Genomic DNA, 19,252 nt, shown 5'->3' with positions numbered 1-19,252 from the left:
TTAGTTAACCTATGAACAATACATATGAAAACATCACCAACTCAAATTAATAGGTGTGAGTGTCCAGTCTAAGTTAGTAAGACAATTGAGTAGCCATTTCCCAAATCCATGTTTATTACTTTCACATACATTTCTGAACAGAACTGTTTTCTTAAGATGATTAAAAAGCCTGTCTTCTTGAGTATTTTAAACATTCCCCTTCTCTACCCACCATCTTGCCTACACAGGAGTATATACAGTATTTGTAAAAAAAAAAAAAAAAAAGTGTTTCTTTGGTAAAATTGGTCCAGGAGGAATACCTGATTCTTCCTGATACCTGACACCTGATTCCTGCTTCACCTCGAGGTAAGAGAACCAGAGGTAACTGCAACTGGAGTTTATATTTTTCCAAGACAAAACACACACACACACACACAAATGTTGAGGCTTTGGGGGAAGGCACCTTTACATCATACCTGAACCATATAACGTGTAAGGTATGATAGTGGTGCTAACTTTCCACTTTGACAGAACCCCCACTTTCAGGAGCCTGCTTTTCCACTCTGTTTCAAACCTTCTGGTTATTAAGGTGCTATCAGAGTCTCTTAATTCTTCTTGAAGACCGAGAAATTTAGAAAATCGGAAAAGGATCAGAAAGTACACAGTCTAGCCCTTTTAAGAATACAGCTTGCGTTCAAATCCAGACCTTGCACCTTATTAGCAGATGACCATAAGCAAGTTCCCAACCTCCTTCCTGTCTTTCTCATATGAGAACGGAGGTAGTAACACCTAACTTGGATGGACAATAGGATGATTAAAACATCTGGCGAAGAGTTTAACACAGAGTAGAGGCCATATGAGTTTTTCTTCCTCCCCGACTTTCCACTGTCACCTGTCTATACATGTATAGATCCCTTTGGTAATATTCTACTCATATTTTTATCTAAATATGCTACTGACCTGGAAGGCAGCATAGTATGGGATTGAGAACGAAAACTCATGCCAGGCTTCTGAGGTTCAAAATGGGCTATGCTGCTCACAGGCCCTGGAAATCAGGGCAAGTCACGTCACTTTCCTGTGCCGCCGTTAATCCCTTACTGATACGGGGTTATCAGAGCAACCTGCCTCAAAGAGTAACTGGGAAGATTACAAGCATTTAAAATAGCATCTGACACTTGCACTAGTCATCATCACTGCTAATAGCCACCTACCCTGTTCTCACTTCAAGTTTAATCCCAAATAAAACCTCAAATGAGTAAGAGAAGTAAAAGGTTTTTTTTTTTAACTTTTATTTAAAAAAAAAAACAACTTTACTTCATATGTTGCACATGTAGCAACTTATACAGAGTATTTAAAAGGAACGTTTTCAAACTTCATGGGGTGGTATCTAAATCGGACATTTTAGCATTGAGCTGAGAATCACAGCAAACAGAAAGGACTACAGATGCCAGCAATACGCCAATATCAGACTGAAATGGGTGAGTAAGTCTTAGCTGGTGTCCATCTGATGTGCCCAAGGTTTTCTTTAAAAACAAAGTAAAGGGGGTGGTAGGGAGAGGAAATGGGGAGCTGTTGTTAAGTTTTCAAAGTGAACAGTTCTGGAGATGGGCTGCAGTTCCGTATTAGACACTTAAAATGGTTAAGATGGTAGATTTTATGTTATGTGTTTTGTACCATAACTTAAAAATAAATCAAATTGTAAGACAGTTTTGGACTACATTAATGCTGAGAGCCATATATCCGAGATGAAAAATAGATCACGAGGAATTTTCACAGCATTTTAACCGCATTGATGCATAATGTGTTCACTGTTTTCCAGAACCCAGTCTTCTCTCCAGCCATGCTGTCGATGCTCTTAGATTTCCCACACAGCCTCGCACACCCCGTCTTATAAAAGGGACTAAGGAAACACTTATACTTGGGAATAAAGACAACTTCAAGAGTATCCGTTTCAAAACCTAGAGAGCCTGGGTTTAGGAAAGCAGCTGAAGAAAACCCAAGCCAAAAAAATAAAATGTTGACACCTAGCAAAAGAAACGAGAATTAAAACTACAATTTATATTCCACGTGGGAAACAAATCAGGAAAATGTCAAAGCCAAAAAGCAGTCACTTTCCAGGACTTAGCCTTTGGTGATAAAGACCGGATTCGTATCACAGGATGAAAAAAACCAACAAAACAAAACCAGCAAGGGAAATAATATGCAAAGGAAATAAAATAATGGACTTTCCTGACATGAGTTCTTTGACCCAGGCCAGAAGGAACTCTGTAGTGCCCTTAGAAGCTGTTTAAAAGTGGCACCTCTCCAAAGGCAAATGAATTTAGGAAATTATCCACCCAAGTAAGGCGTATAAACAATCAGATCCTCTCTTAAAGCAACACAAACACATCGTCTCATCCCGATGGAAGCCTTTTTTGTTAAGAGGCTTATGAGAACATTCCTACCTTCCTCCGTATCCCGCTTAGGAATTATATGTGGCAAACAAAAAAAGAAGTTCAAGTTAACAATTCTACATTTTATTCTAGTGGGTGTGATTCTTTTAAAAATGCCATTTATAATAAGATATCAGCAGTCTAGAGCATCCATGGTTCCTTTGAGAATGTTTCCATCCAATCAATGCTCAGGTAAAACACCTTGCTTTTCTCAGTTCACTCGCTTGCCCTGGAAGAACCTAACTCCCCATGGGACAGGGTAGAGGCCTGCGATTCTAGTCATCTGTACAGACCCACAGATTTAAACCTGCAGCTCAGCGTGGATTAAACAAATGCTATCATATTTTCTATAATGTACAGGAAGCAAGAGAGTCTCCACCCAGACATCAGGTTCTATGGACTATATTCATCTGTAGAAGGTGGGTCCTGACAGTTTGGCCATTTACTGTACAGCTGGCTATTTTAAACAAGTGGTGGAAGGTTTCAATATTGACGAAACCATTAATTTCACTTCTGACAAATATACAAAAAGTTAACACTCAGATTATGCTTTCCCATAAATGGGTTTTACCCTTATAATGAATAATAAATGTTCCATAAATAAGATGGTAGGGCCGTATGATTCCTTCCATCCACCCATGTGTAGAAAGATTGAACCAAGAAAAGAAATTCACTCTACTGGAAGAAAAAAATGAAGAGGAATAGTCTCCTTCATATTTAATGTATAGAGACAAAAGTGTGTTTTAATAGCATCATGTATATTTAGGAAAACAGAATAAAAGAGTTTAAGAAAGTAAGTATAAAATTATTATATATTATCTCTATTCACAGAACTTATTTTTTTAATTTATTTTATTTTTTTAAATATATTTTATTGATTATGTCATTACAGTTGTCCCATTTCCCCCCCTTCACTCCACTCCATCCTGCACACCCCCTCCCTCCCATATTCCTCCCCCCATAGTTCATGTTCATGGGTCGTACATATAAGTTCTTTGGCTTCTACATTTCCTATACTATTCTTACCCTCCCCCTGTCTATTTTCTACCTACCCTTTATGCTACTTATTCACAGAATTTCTACCACTCATTTGGTCTGATGAGGTTCAGTGATAAAATACACAGGTACAAAAATGGTTGAACTAAACACAACCCCCGCCCACCTCCATTTTGGGTCAACGATGGCAGTATGTTAAAGGTCACTGAGTGACCTCTAACATGCTGCCACACAGGGCAGACAGTAGGAGTTACTCCAGTTCATCATCCATTCATAGGGAATGGGCCCCCGGCCTGCTCATTAAATTTGGTGTAATATTCATTTTGTCTGTTTTGGCTTTTGAAGATTCCTTAAAGCTCTCAAGCAGTTCTCAATGATATGAACACAAAGGAAGAATTAAAAATATGTATTGTCTTTCTCTTACCTCCCCCCAAATTCCAGCATTTTCCAAGTCAGAAACACCCACTTGTGAACACCCCATCTATGGGACGGCACAGGTGCATCAAAAGCCTTTCATTCATTCATTCCAGAAACATTTACCGGATGTTTTAACACAAGCCAGGCATGATTTATTCTAGTTGCTTTGGGATTTTTATCAGAGAAGGAAACAAAAATCCCTATTCTCATGGAATTTATAATCTAGTAGGAAGGAGGACCAGATAATAAACAATAGACATAGTTTGTAACTGTTAGAAGGTAAAATGTACTACAGAAATTTTAAAAAGTAAGGCAGAAAAAGAGGAACCGAGGGTGCTGGGGGCCCTACTTCACACCCACTGGGATGGCAACAACAAAAAAGATAGATAATAACAAGTGTTACCCAGAGGGTTGAGAAACTGGAACCCTCACACACCGTCGGTGGGAATGTAAAATCGTGCAGCTGCTCGGGAAAATGGTCTTGGCAGTGCTCCAAAATGTTAAACACTGAATTACCATGTGACTCAGCAATTCCATTTCTAGGTATATAACCAAGAGAAGTGAAAACATGTGTCCATGCAAAAGCTTGCACGCAAATATTCCCAGCAGGCATCATTCAAAATAGCCAAAAATAGGACCAACTTAAATGCCCGTCACCTGATGTACAGATAAACAAAGTGTGATGTATTCAAACAAGACAATATTATTCAACAATAAAATGACCTAACGTTCTGATGTACGTTACATGAACGAACCTTAAAGTATTAGGCCAAATAAAGGGAGTCAGTCCCATAAGACCACATATTTATTACATGATTTTATTTACATGGAACAGAGAATAGGTAAATTCCTATGGAGACAGAAAACAGAGCTGGGGTTCTGGGGGAAATGGGGAGTGATGGCTAATGGGGTGGAGTTTCTTCTCAGGACGATGAAAATGTTTAAGGCTGATAGCGATAATGGCTACACAGTTATGACTACTAAAACCACTGAATCACACACATTGAATGGATGAACTGTGCGGTGTGTAAATTATATCTTAACAAAGCAAAAGAAAAGAGTGCTGGAGGAGAGAGAGGATGCCTGAGTTGCACCTAAAATAACACTACCTTACAGTAATGTGGGAATGCACAAAATAAAGCCCAGATGCCCGCAGACTCAGGTCAGCGCCCTGGGGCCTGATGCCCAGATGCTGCGTGTGGTTCTGGGGAAGGAGCCTGGTGGGCCCCTCGCATTAATGGGGGTGCTGCCACCTCTGTAACTGCTGCTGCAAAACAAGTGCTGAACGCTATTTTCACTTTTTGCCTCACAAAAGTGAAGCAATGTAAAGTGAATTTTTGAAAAGTGGGGGATACCTGCATATACATACAATGGAACACTGCAGTCTGCAAAAGAAAGAAAATGCTTCCATAGGCTGCAACATGAATGGACTTTGAGAATATTATGCCAAGAGAAACAAAACAGGACAACTACAATATGACTCCACTTATATGAGGGAAGCATCCAATACAGTGAAATTCACAGAGGTAGAGAGTAGAACGGTGAGCAGAAATGTATCCATCATCTACCAATAAACTATCATTAGGCAACATTCACTTCCCTAGACATTTATACGATACTTGGTTCCTACCGATAAGTTCTTACTATTTTTAAAACAAGATGAATTCCTAGTCTGGATGTGATTTTAAACAGTAAAAATGAGGTTGGTTAAGTGCAATAATGAGAATTTGAGGGCAAGCCACCGTGCTACCTGAGCATTAAAAATAGCCAAGAACGGGACCGTGAGGGACAGGCAGACCCACAGGCTACCTGGCGGGCTCCAGGAGAGCAGGGAGCTCACCAGGCTTGCCCATCCCTGTGTCTCCAGCACATGCTGCATTGGGCCTGGTATTCGATAACCACTCACGGAGTAACCTGGACAGTAGTTTAGTATGGTGCCCTGGTGAGGAAGTGAATGGGAAATAGATCAAGGGGATGAAAGAACTTTGGGAAAAGATGGAAGGATCACCATGAACAATGTGATTGAAATATATATATATATTGGAGCCAGGGGTTAGTTGGAAAAACTAGAGAGAATTTGTTTCAGGTCAGTGTAAAAGAAAACCTCTCCAGTAATTACAGCTAGGAACTGGGAGCCCAGGAAGAAGCTGAATGACTATTCCTATTCAGCACTGCTGGAGAGAGTGGGGGTTTTGCCCTTGAGATGGACTTAGATGACTTATAAGGTCCTTTACAACCCTAATTGAAGACTCAGAACGTGGTTTGTTACAGTAACAATAAATTGTGTTTGGCTGTATTTGGATGAGTCTTAATAGTATCAGGCTTTAGGTGTGATGTGGATTAAACTGAACTTTGTAAAATAATTTGGCTACACTTTCACCAGCAGAACTGGGGCCACCGCTAGCATGGAAGTTAGGCACTGTTTGAAGACAGTGGCAGTAATGCATTATTTCAACTTACAAATGCATTCTTTGTTGGACTTGAGGCTTAGAACCACCAAAAACACAGCAGCAACAAATGAGGGATTCTAACCTTGGGCTCCATGAAACTGGCTTTCTGATGGACTGGACTTGAATTTAAGAAAGGAAGCCATATCAAAATGTTTATATCACAGAGTTAAGTCCCTTTCCCGGATTTCTGCTCCTCTGGGAGAACTGTATGGAGCGAAATCATGTGACATGACAGGAGCCATGGTGCTGACGGTAAGGGTGGGCAAAGGCAGGTTTACAGTTTTGAGCACAGGAAACACAGTTTGTTCTTGTATTATTTACTTGTTAATTATTGTGCAATTGTTATACTAACTGTAAACCTGCTTTGTACTATTATAATCAACCGTCATGAAGTTCTTGCATGTGGGACATTTTAACTGTTAAATTATTGGATAGAGAGAAGTTTAAAACAGGCTACCTTCCCAGTGTATGAACACCATTATTAGAAAAGAAGAAAATGCATGTGATTATTTAATAGGCTTTCTCTGAGAGCTTTTCTTTCCTACTTCTCTTTGCTTAAATGTCCTCTGCCCTCCTGATGAAGTTTCCCTGACCACCCTGTGTAACTGTCACTTCCTTCCCACACTCCCAATTTCTTGCTTTATTTGATCTCTCCTCACTTTCTAACTCACTGGGTTCACTTTCTGTAAACCCCTACCAGCTCTGAGCTCACACAGAAAGGCGGCTCTGTCTCTTCTGCTTCCTGCGGCGCCACTGTGACAGGGCCTGGGGTGTCGGAGATGCAGCTGCTCCCTGAGCACCTGGGAAGTCAGGCGCGTGTCGTCTGACACACGAGCGAGGGGCTCTTCGTGGACCTGGCTGTGCTGTGTGGTTCTGGGAAAAGGGAGAGATTCTCCTCTCTGCCTCCGATATGCTGTGAGGGCGAATGCTATGTGAAGGGGCTTCCATCCTCTCAGTGGACCGAGATAAATAAAGACAAAATGATGTCATTTATTAATGCAACTAGACCTGTCCTTAACAAATACCACCTGGGCAAATCCTCTAATTTTGCCCTACTTTCTAAGGTACAGGAAGCCATTCCTAGCAGCGACATTATGCCTCTGTGATTACAGAGAATACTACTTTTACGAACACCAAACATAGGTCTGATCCTTGCCAATTGTTTTTCTATGTGTCCACTGTGGAAATCAAGCCAGCCAGGAACTAAAATAGTTCCTGAGAGCTTCTCACAGCAAAAACTGTAGTACAAGGGTCTTTACTGATCTGCGTGAGGCGTTATCTTCCCGGGAAGCAGCCCAGTATCATGGTCCGAAGTCCTCACTACTGTGCCAAACTGCTTGGGTTAAACTACTGCCTTTGCTTCCTTATCCGGTGTGTTTCCTTGGGCAACTGGTTTGAATGTTCCCGTCTTGGTGTCCTCATGAATAAAACTAGAATAATAGTAGCACTTGAACTTTGTAAGTTAAATGAGTTACTGTGAATAAAGTTCTTGGAGCAGGGCTTGGCACACAATAGCATTCAATAAAAACTAGCCATTATTATGATTAGGAAATGCTGAGTACCTTCAGTAAATTAAAGTTTTTACCAGACGACTCTCTCCAAGTTGCTCTGATTTGTGGAAAGCTGATAACTTACAACAATGTTATCTAACAATCTAGGCTGGCATTCCTTCCCCGTGACAAAACGAATAAAAGTCATCATTTTAATGAAGAGAAGTTGCCTTGATTTTCTTTATTTAGAAATATAACTGACTTTTAAAATAAAGGCAAAAGATACCAACATTTTTTCCCTAATTATTTCACTGGCTTCTTCATAGTTGCGTACGGTTGCCACCGTGGCACAAAAGGTTTTGATTCGTATTTTAAATTACTCTCTTTCTCTTTCCATTATTGATTTTTAAATCTTCCATTTCTCTCATAAAGTCCTAAAGCACCCAGGGCTCTATTTTTAGTTACAGCGGATAGTCACTAAATATGCAATTCAAGGAACATTTAAGTGTACACACCAGGTTCAGATACATAAAGCACCTGAAGTGGGGCAAAGCTGTGTGTGATGGTCCCTGTCCTTCAATACTTGACACAGTAAACCAGGAGCAGACGCATAAACAGGGAAAGAAGTCAAAATATTTACGTCACAACAGCAGTGCCGGCAAAGGAGGGGAGCTTCCTGCCCAGCCGAGGCAGCATCCCGGCCAACAGCTTCAGAAAGAAGAGACATGTTATGACCCTTGCACAGATGGTAGTCTTTCCCCAGGCATGGCTGTGGGAAGAAGGGGCTCGGAGGAAGAGGGAGAGGCAAAAAGAAGGGTCTGGGGACAAGCAGGCTCAGGTATGCTATGCTCAGTGAGTGACCTTGTGTGACTGAAGTTCAAGACCGTGACTAGGAAAGATATGACAGGAAAGGTCACTTTGGTTACTCTGAGGAGAGCTGACCAATCTGGAATTCATTTAGGAAACAACGTAGGGTCAGTCCCACTTTTTAGTTTGAGGTGACAGGACCCAGGCTCCACCTGTGGGAGGTTCTGTGTGCTGGTGTCAGGAGGATCTCTGGGGAGAAGGGAGAGATGGGGGTTCCACCTACCTGTGTCCCCAGTGCACACAACCCCTGCTGACTCCTCCTTCCCAGGTCGTCAGCTGTATCATCCTAACACCAGGAGCCCCCAGCCCTGCGGGTGGGGTCTGCAAGGCTGCTCCCAGGGCCGTTCACTTTCTACAGGGAGTTTCTGTCCTGAATCCTTTGGTAACTTCCTGGCCTAGTTACCAGCTTGATCCCCTAGTTCCTTAAAAAACAAAACAAAACAAAACAAAGGATGGGGGCCCTACGTGGCTGGCCTGAAACTTGGAAGAGTGTTATCTTGCTGACTCCGGGGTTCCTGACAGCAGTGCCATCCTGAATCTTCTCTGTCAGCCTCACCAGCTAGGTCAGGTCCCTCTCGTGGGCTTGCTCTCAGAACCCAGCTCCTCCCTGACTTCTCTAGCATTCCGTAGCTTTCTACAGCAAGTACAGCTGACAGCCAAGTCCAGCAAAGAGGCTACCTGCAATAACTGAGACAGAGAGTGATGAAGCCAAGACGATGGGGCTGGGGAGGAAAGGCTGACGTTAGAGACCCTCTAACTAGGAGGAAACACATACATGGTTTTTGGAACTAGCCAGACGGGAAGATGGTAATAAGCAGGGGAAAGTCAAGGGATGCCATGGTTCAAAGTCTGGATGCTACACGAAGCCATGTCTGCAATCGCCAGGATACCTGGGGTTGGCAAAGGATCTGTTTTGGTTTGGAACATGCTTGTACACAGCACTTTGCTACTCCCTCACCCCTCACTCTCCACGCTCATTCATAGCATTTATCAGTAGCTTGCTTCTCTAGAATGAAAGCTTCGGGAGAGCAGAGACCTTGCTCACTTATTCGCTGCAGAGTACCCAGCTCTAGCGCACTTTCTGGCACGTACCATATGTTCAGTGGAGATATATGCAGACCATGTCAATAGATTTGTGTTGACATGTAGTCCTCAGGCAAGTGCTGCCCAGCAGGTGCTTCAGTAGAAGTGCCCGGGCCTCATCTAGAACCTGGGCTTCAGAGATATGGGTACTGAGAAAAGAGGGTGTGATGAGGAAGCACACACTCAAAGAATGAGAAGGGCCAAGACATGTAGCAACCCCCCCTCAAAGATTCAGGGGAGATGAGGAGGGGAAGGGAGGGGGCAAAAGAGAGCAAGAAAAGTCAAAGGCAACCAATATAATGATACCTGTTGTAAACCAAGGAAGAACTCATCAATAATGGCAAATGTAGAGGTAGGAATGGATGAAAATTAGAGGCATACTAAATTCGTGACTGCGAGGCTTGGAGTGACCCTAGGGGAGTGCTGGGTGCTGCGGGGACTGCAGTGGGAAGTGGCAGGGGAGTGCGGAGGGACAGTGGGAGCAACAGGTACAGGCTGGGGTTTCAAGGTGTTTGGTCTCGATGGTGGCAGTCTATGCAGAAGTTAGAGGAACAGCTGTGTTGAGATGGGGGTTTGTATTCTTAGTTTTGGGGAGATGAAAGCATATTTAAAGATCCAGGGAGAAAGAAGCCTTCGTCTACCTCCCACCCCCACAACAGGAAGAAATGATTACACAGGAGAAAAAAGTGTACATGACACTCTAGAGACAGGCAAGGGGCACAACCTGGAGATTAGGCGGCACTGAAGAGCCCTCTCACTCAGGAAGAGAAAAGTAAAGACAAGAGGCACTGGGGCAAGTACCTGGACAAGGGGGCTACTCTCCTGCCCTAGAACCTAACAGCCCACAGACCAGCCTAAACCAGAGGCGAAGATACAGATACCTTTTCTGCTTTAAAGCAAGGCCAGGGAACTGGAAGTTGGGGCTCAGGCCCAGACTGCCTTAGAGGACAAGATGACCTTCCAAAATACAGCTGACCAAAAGACCACCACAGCAGGCCGAGGACAGGGTCCTTCCTACCTCCTACCACCTCAGTAAACGTGTGACTACAATGGCATGTATTACAAGGGCATATATAAATCAGCTTTGCATCCTGTCTACTCCAATGAAAAATTCCTACAACAGAAATCCAGACTTAGGAAAAGTGGTATTAATCACTGCACAGAGGAACACGGAAAGATTCATATTCATCTGATTTAAAGCCAGGACTTTAAAAGAAGGAAAAACACAGAAAAATTACTTTTCTTGGAAGGAATTCACCTTCTTTCATATCCCAAGGTATTGTGGGTGTTGCTTAAGGTATACTTTATAGTTTGCCAGATAGCACATGACCTTGGCCATATCCAAACGGCTAGATTTCCCCGTTTCTGACATAATTTAGTAAAAGAAGAAAACACTTTTGGTTATTTCCAACCACACTGATTTTCTTCTGCATGTGACATCTTTCCTCAATGTGAAAAAAATCGTGACCTATCATTTTGTGCGGCCCTTTATTTTAGGCTTTACTTATATCCTCCAAAGCTCAGCAGGAATTTAAACCTTAAAATAAACATACATTTAAGGTGATGCTAAAATACTTTATAATGGGACATTTGATAACCTCTTATAAAATTCAAGTAAAACATTAGTAATAATGTGGGTTTAAAAAAATCATGCAAGTAAATGGAGGAGGCAAATTCACAAAGAATTATTAACACATCTATGTGGCTTGTTTTTATTCTTTTGCAATTTGATTTAAAAAAACAATGAGTCATCTAATGACTTTTTCAGGTTTTTAACGTAATTTGGTAGTCTCTAGGAACTAGGGTATAGTATCCACTAAAAACTTCTTGGAGCTGGACTTATATAAAATCCTGTGTGAATTATTTTTTATTTTTTAAATGTTTTAAAATATATATTTTAAATATTTTATTTATTTTTAGAGAGAAGGGAAAGGAAGGAGAAAGAGGGAGAGAAACATCAATGTGTGGCTGCCTCTCACACACTCCCTACCAGGGACCTGGCCCACAGCCCCGGCATGGGGCCTGACTGGGAATCAAACTACTGTCCAGCGCCCTACTTCCATCTTGGGTAGTCACGGTAACAAGAAGAGCCGTATTCCCCCAGTGCTTAAGAAACTGGGAGAGGAGGCACTTCAGAAGGTCGCTGGGGTTCCTTTCATAACTGAAGAGCATGGGAGAAGAAATGCCCAGCCAGTATGGAAGGAGTCAAGGACCGACAACAGAATCTGGAATTGAAAGCACCTTAGAACTCAACTCATTCAACTCTGATCTGACTTGCTCAAGGTCACACAGCACCTTCAGGGCAAGGACACTACTAGAACCCAGAGGTCCTCACTTCGCATAGCATTCTGTGCACCGCTTACTTCCTACTCCTACTGCCTCTTAATCCAAGAAGCCAGTTAGGAAGTAAAGAGGGTTCAGTAACCAAGCTATCATTATTTCCCTCTAAGCCAGGTCTCTTTTCTGTTTCTATCCTTTTCTTATTTTTAAAGATTTTATTTACTTATTTTTTGGAGAGGGGACAGGAGGGAGACAGGGAGGGAGAAAAACATCAGTGTGTAGTTGCCTCTCACGTACCCCCTACTGGGACCTGGTCCACAACCCAAGCATGTGCCCTAGACTGGGAATCAAACCAGTGACCCTTTGATTTGCAGGCCAGCACTCAGCCATTGAGCCACACCAACCAGGGCTGTTTCTATCATTTTATTCAGGAAATCTTCCAATATCTACAAGAGATGAGAATAATGAACCCCATGTACCCATCACTCAGCTTAAACAATTACCAACTTGTGGCCAATCTTCTTTCATCTCTACTCACCCGTTTTCCAGGGTTGTTTTGAAACAAATTTCAGATATAGTTACCATATATTTTTTTAAATATTAAATGCTCAAAGAAAATAAGCTTCAAATGCATCAGAAACCGTTTCTTTAGGAAAGCCTGGTGTCCCTATTTCATACCCTTGTGCTACTTGCAAATTTTTTAATCTTCTTTCACAGCTGTAGAACTAAAGCCTAGCTCATAACTCAGTGCAGACCATGAGACATGCTCTGTGACTCTGTACACACAGTGACAATATTAGACTGTGGTGCAATGAGGAATTCTGATGAAGTGAGTGGTTTGGACTATAAGCATGGAAAAAGCTGAACTTAAGATATATTAACAAAATACCATTGACACTAGACTTAAGTTGGGCTTAATTCTGGCCTAAGATTTAAAGCCATCTTCCTCCATGAGTCCATATGAAGGGTACTAAACAATATAATTCTTAAGGTTTAACAAATCCACAAAATCAAATAACAGAAAATTTTGCCACCACTGAGGTTTGGCACCCTAGGACAGAGAGCAGTCCTAAAGATGTGATGGAAATTTAAAATTAAACAATAAATACACCAATATTTTTCTTTCATACACCTCTTCAGATCTTGCCCACAGAACAAATAAATTCAAAAAAGACATTAAACATTTTTAAGTAAACAGATAGGATTGTGCTGCTGGAACTAAGTAGATAGATATATCTGTGTGTGTGTGTGTGTCTGTGTATAAATGGATTGTTGCAGCTACAATATTGCTAAGTAACATTTCTACTTCTAATTTTCTAATTTTACCTCCCCTCCCTGCATATCAGTTTTTTACATGAATTTACAGGTATATATTTACAAGACTATGTTAGAAAGCCAAAAATGATTAGAAAAAGGCAAATCAGAATTCAAACTTGTTTCATCCTTAAATGAAATAATTTCATTTAAAATATGAATTAATTTTTCCAGAAAAAACCTTGTAAGTCACACTTTTTCTTTTTTTACCTTTTGACCAATTTAACAATTTATCTCCTCTTCCAACAAAGTTATGATATTCATACCTGCTGAGGTTTCTCTAAATTTGTCACTGGTCTTCTTTTTCCTCCATTTCCAAGGCTTAAAGATTTTGCCAATGGTGGAGAGTTTCCCTTTCCTCTTGAAAGGAGGTGTTTGGGAACCTGCTGCTGGGCCGTCTGAGTTTGCTATAGAAGCTTTGTCCAGTCCATCAACTGTATGAAGAAAGAGAAAGTCAGAGAAAAGCTGTAACACCAGTTTGAAAAACAACCTCATTATTTCTTCCTGCACTGTTAATAGCAAGCATACCCACTTTAACTGGAATCTCACATAAAACTTTATTTTGCCCATTTCCTAGAACTCCCCTGATGTCAATCAGTGTAAATCAATGAGAAATTACAGTCCCCTCAGATAATCATTTTGTGGAAATAGAGAAGCAGTGAGGGGCTTACTTAATAGGTAGGGACAAAACAATGTGGGTCATTGAAAGAGCTGAATCTGTGTACAAGAACTACATCAATATTTTGTGCAGAAATAGAGTACCCTAAGTATTTCTGAACTAGGATGTTTACCACTAGGCTAGTTTGGCATTCTCAGTAATGAACATTATAGTTATGGTTTCTCCTTCACCAATTAAAATTTAGTGCCAAGAAGCTAAATTCTAATTTTCACAATGCTTAAACGATCTTTTGCTTCTATTACAAAAAGTTTTCAGCCTGAAATAAATGACAGCTATCAATACCAACAAGAAATATGTGGGAAATGTGGGTACTGTGGACGATAAAGCATCTTTGGGCACCTCAGTCGTGTTATTAATCAGAATAAAGGCACAAAACCTATGTCACCTTCCACTATGTTCAAAGCAGAAGATATGATGATGTATTACCCCAACTATCAACTTTTAATGGCAAAAAACTGGAAGCAGCCCATATTGGATAAACTAGTACTTAGCAATTAAAATAAAAGAGCCACTGATACATACAACGACATGTATGCAAGTCAAAAACATTATGCTGGGAAAAAAGCAACGTGCAAAAATGTGAATGCTGTGTGGCTCTACTTACATGAAGTTCTGAGAGTGACAAAATAAATTTAATAACAAATAACAAAAAAGAAGAAGAAAGAAAGGAAAGCAGAACAGTAATGCTTTCTTGGGAGTGAGGTGGCGGTAAGAACTGAGAAGAGACAGGAGGAACTTCTCATGGGATAGAGATGATCTCAGTACGGGATGGGTTGTACAAAGCCCATCAAGTGGTGATTCTGATATTGTGCATTTCACGTTATGTAAAATTTACCTTTAAAAACCTAAAAGCAGTGAAGTCCAATTAATAACATTCATGCTGATGTGTTTAGGGGTGAAGTGCCCTGAAATCCTTTAAAAGTAATAAATGGGTGGATAGATGGGATGGACAGATAAATACAGGGTGGGGCAAAAGTAGGTTTACAGTGTGAATCTGAAAACAGTTTATTCTTGTACTATTATTTATTAATTATTGTATTATTTCCTATACAAACAACTGTAGACCTACTTTTGCCCCACCCTGTATACAACAAAATAAAATATAGCGAAATGTTAAGTGTTCAGGTGGTAGTGAATGATACAATTGTTTCATTTTCAGAACTTTCCTAACAAAATATTTCAAAAATCAAAACAAATAAACAAAGATGAAATGGCAAGGACCTTTTTCCAGGGAGATGGAGCAGCCTTATTTTTAACTATTCCTCCTGTTAAATACAACTAAAAAGCCCTGGGTGGTGTATATAAAACACTCCGCCAAATGAAAACAAAGTACAATAGCCTGGGGTCTCAGGTCCCAAGAAACAACGTGGGGGGAGAAACCTTTGACTTTTCTTCTTGTCTCACATATACCAGACTTACAGCTGTAGAAACAGACCAAATGTTCACAGACCAAAAAAACTCAACAAAAGCCAAAGGAGTGGGAAAGAACAGCCTAGCAAGATAGGAAACTTATAAATAACTGCTCTACTCCAGCCAATCACCACAGAAGAAACTATTACCATCCCTGCCAGCAAGGGCGGAGTGGGGTGACTACAGCTCTACCCTCATGAACCCCTAACAAGCAGCTCCACCACCCAGAGTGATGTCAGAGAAGATCAAATAGGAAGCCAGGACCTTCATGCCTGCCAGCTGGTGATGAAGCATTCTCTACAGTGTCAGTGCAGAGCATGTGGGGGTTTGGACTTCCAACCATGCTTGGCAGTAATAAGGTGTCTCTCTTCCTCCTCCCCCAAATATTGGGGTGGTATTAGGCCACTTCTCAGTGGGAACAAGACCATTCCCACCCACTGTAGTGTCACTGGAGACCAGGTGGGGATCTGAAAATCTTATGGGCCTGATAGTAACAAGGAGTTACCGCCACCCTCATTTCCACCACCATGTAGCAACGGAAGATGAGTGGGGAACCTGGATTTTCCTTCCCACCTGGCAGTAATGAGGTAGCACCCTTTGCTTCTACTTGCTGGAGAGATGTCAGACAAAGTGAGCTAAAACAAAAGTTTCAATAAAATTTAGAGTCTCATCACATAATACAAAAATGTCTAAGTTCTAATCAAAAATTACTTGACATACCAAGAAGCAGGAAAATCTTAATCCGAATGAAAAAAAAGACAATTAGTACATGTCAACAACTAAATCCTTATGAGTACTCCCTTCCAACCAAGATCGATAAATCCCATTCTTTCCACTAGTGAAGCCTACTCAAATTTCCAGTAGAAATGCAAATTCTCCTGTGTATGGCTCCTAACCTACTTTACCCTGCCCGTGTTGGCCACAGTGGGACAGGCAGAGAGGGAGGTGCGATGGACTGATTTGGAAGCTAAGCCAGAGTGAAGAAGTAAAATCCTTATTTATTTCACTTCCACTCCTGTCCAACTGCCTTCCTTAAACTAGGGGAAAACCCAGGGAGGAACTAAGAGCGTGGTATTTCTTCTTCATTGAGAATTTATGCTGAAGGGCTCAGTTTTGAACATGTTTGGTGTTGTGAAATATAAAAGGGCTGACTATTACAAACATAGGAAGTTAAGTTTCCATCTCAAATTCATCTTTGTAGCTACAGACATATATCCTAGTTCTCATTTTCTCTCAACCCACATATCCCGTTCCCTGAGACTCCATAAAAATTCTGCTTTGAACCTGAACCACTCAAGAATAGTTGATTTTTCTCCTGAAAACAAAAAGACACAAAGAAAAACAAGAATCCAATACTTCCCTCCGTGACAGAAGGTGACAGATGGAGAGATTGAGTGAGGCAGTTGATGAGTGAAACCCACCTTTATTTCCTTAAAGAATCATTTTGAGGCTATTTGTGCCTTTGTAATTTATCATGCTTATATAATATTATCACTGCATTTTAAATTTGTAGTAAAGCTTTTGTTTCCATTATAATTCTGCCACTTGCCCCTTAAAGGCCACAGAACATATGGCACAGAAACATTAGGACTACACTTGGGCATGATATAACTCTATTTCCTACACTCACGTGGGGCTTCTCTCTCAATGGCACAGTGACTTTGGAATGTGTTGTCGTACACAGGGGCATAAAGACAAATTCTGGGCACAAAACCGAGTAGACAAGAGTCAACTGATTCTCTATGAGCCATTTCAGATGAGACTGAATAACAGTTTCTAAGGAAGTCAGAGGGTTATACTTGTCTTGAGTTGTTTATAGGGGACTCTTATTCTCTTGCTAATAAGCACTCCCACTAGGTTGGATCAAATCTCTAGTGGAAGGGAAGAGAGAAGGAACAGAAAAATCAAAATGTGAGTCACTACATGGGGATGTTAGCTAGCAATTCTGAAATTGCTGTACCTGCACATTGGAATGGAACAAATGAACAGTGAATATTGGGAGCCTGGTTTCTCAGTCTTGGAAAGAATGGTTACAGATAAGCAAGGGGGAGCCAGAGTAAGCCAGGTGGTACTAGATTACAGTTGGAAACATCACAAGGAACTTTTGTTTGGCCAGACAGATAAAGAGGTCAGATAGATAGATAGATAGATAGACAGATAGACAGACAGACAGATAGATAGATAGAGATAGATAGATGGATGATAGACAGACAGATAACATGTACATTGGCTCAGCAGACACACATATATTTCCTAGCTCTGTTGGCTCAGGGGACCCGGGACCAACAATACCCTGTAAGCACACAGAGCCCTCAGGTGCTGGATTCTAACAGCACTTTCCAATAAAAGGAATCCAATCTCTTCACGGAAGTGGCTGCTTCCCGAGCTGGGGCAAGGAAAATACTAGATGAGCCTGGAGCATCTTATAGTGGTGGAAAGTAAGCCAGTGCTCGAAAAACATACTGATAGGAGTATATCAAAGCCACACAGGAACCAATGAAAGAGTCCCAAAACCAAAGCTGAAACAATTTGAGCAACAAAATAAGTAATGTATTAGATGATAATCTAAAGTATAAGACAAATATGCAATATCCATACTGATATAAATATTGAATAAATAAATGTGGGAGAACAGAAGAATCTGTACAGAAGAATTACCAATAATTTATATAAATACTCCTTCTCAAGGAGGTGGAGCTTACTCCTCACTCCTCACTCCTTAAATGTGGGCTACCCATGATGACTTCCTTCCAAAGAGTACAGCACAGAGCGGGGAGGAGTGACTTCACAGTGGAAAGACCTAACAGACACTGCCTCGGCGAAGTGATCTTGATTAACCTCCTCAGTAATAAGTCATAGTGATAGCATCTACCCTCGAGAGGATGTGATGAGAATCATACTTCAAAACCCATTGTTCCAGTGTAACCATGAGAGAAACATCAGAGAAAACCAAACTGCGGGACATTTACAAATTACCTGACCAAATACATCTCAAAACTGTCCAGGCCACTAAAAACAAAGAAAGTATGAGAAACTGTTACAGACCAGAAAAGGCTGAGGAGACATGATGAATAAATGTGATGTGGTATCTTGGATGGAATACTGGAACAAAAAGGACATTTGAGAAAAACTAGTGACATCGTGGTAAATGGTAGAATGTAGTTGATAGTAATGCACCAAGGTTTGGAACAAATGCATCATACTGATAGGAGATGAACAATAGGAGAAACTCAGTCGAGGGTAGATGAGAACGCTCTGCTATCTTGGCAACTTTTCTGCAAACCTAACCCTATTCTAAAATACAGGTTTCATTTGTTAAAATGCGACATTAGCCAGCATGGCACCCAATGAGGATTTGGGAGATTCACAGGGGAGAGGATGTCAGCCATAGAAAGGACTCAGGGAGCAGTGGCCTTTGTCAAGAATAAAGATTTCTGCTCAAAGAAGGTTTGGAAAGCAGTGTGCTTTAGAACTGCACATCTTTCTCTCCAAAATCTCCCTTTATCGATATTTTAAATTCCCAGTACCGTATTACTATGAGAATATTTAGAAGTCATCACACTGCTATTTCAATACTGTTTAGCACATGACAGACCCAATAAGGTAGTTGCACTCAACATCCTGCAAGAGGCTAGACAGTGGGTGCAGTTTCAGAATGGCGGCAGGAAGCCCTCACCCCCAGTTCCTATGAAACCACACAGAGGAGAGAGCCGAACTCACTTCCCAACACACACACACACACACACACACACACACACACACACACACCCATCCTGGGATTAGTATTGTGTGCTGCCAACGTAAAATAGCAAATTTGGGAATAAAAAGATAAAAAGTTCCCTGTACTTTATTTTT

General features: G+C 41.1%; 1 protein-coding gene across 5 annotated transcripts in view; it reads right to left on the bottom strand.

Moving 5' to 3' along the window:
• PHACTR2 (phosphatase and actin regulator 2) overlaps positions 1-19,252 on the bottom strand; it is a 218,507-nt gene that overhangs the window by 61,153 nt on the left and 138,102 nt on the right. For all 5 annotated transcript variants that reach the window (XM_053913609.2, XM_053913608.2, XM_053913611.2 and 2 more), the window contains exon 2: positions 13,575-13,742. In XM_053913609.2, coding sequence (XP_053769584.1) covers positions 13,575-13,742 — 168 coding nt within the window. The remainder of the gene's footprint in view (positions 1-13,574; positions 13,743-19,252) is intronic.

This window comes from Desmodus rotundus, chromosome 11 (genome assembly GCF_022682495.2).
Source record: "Desmodus rotundus isolate HL8 chromosome 11, HLdesRot8A.1, whole genome shotgun sequence".
Taxonomy (NCBI): Eukaryota; Metazoa; Chordata; class Mammalia; order Chiroptera; family Phyllostomidae; genus Desmodus; species Desmodus rotundus.
Note: the sequence above shows the minus strand (reverse complement) of the source record. Positions and strands in the feature narration are given on the sequence as shown.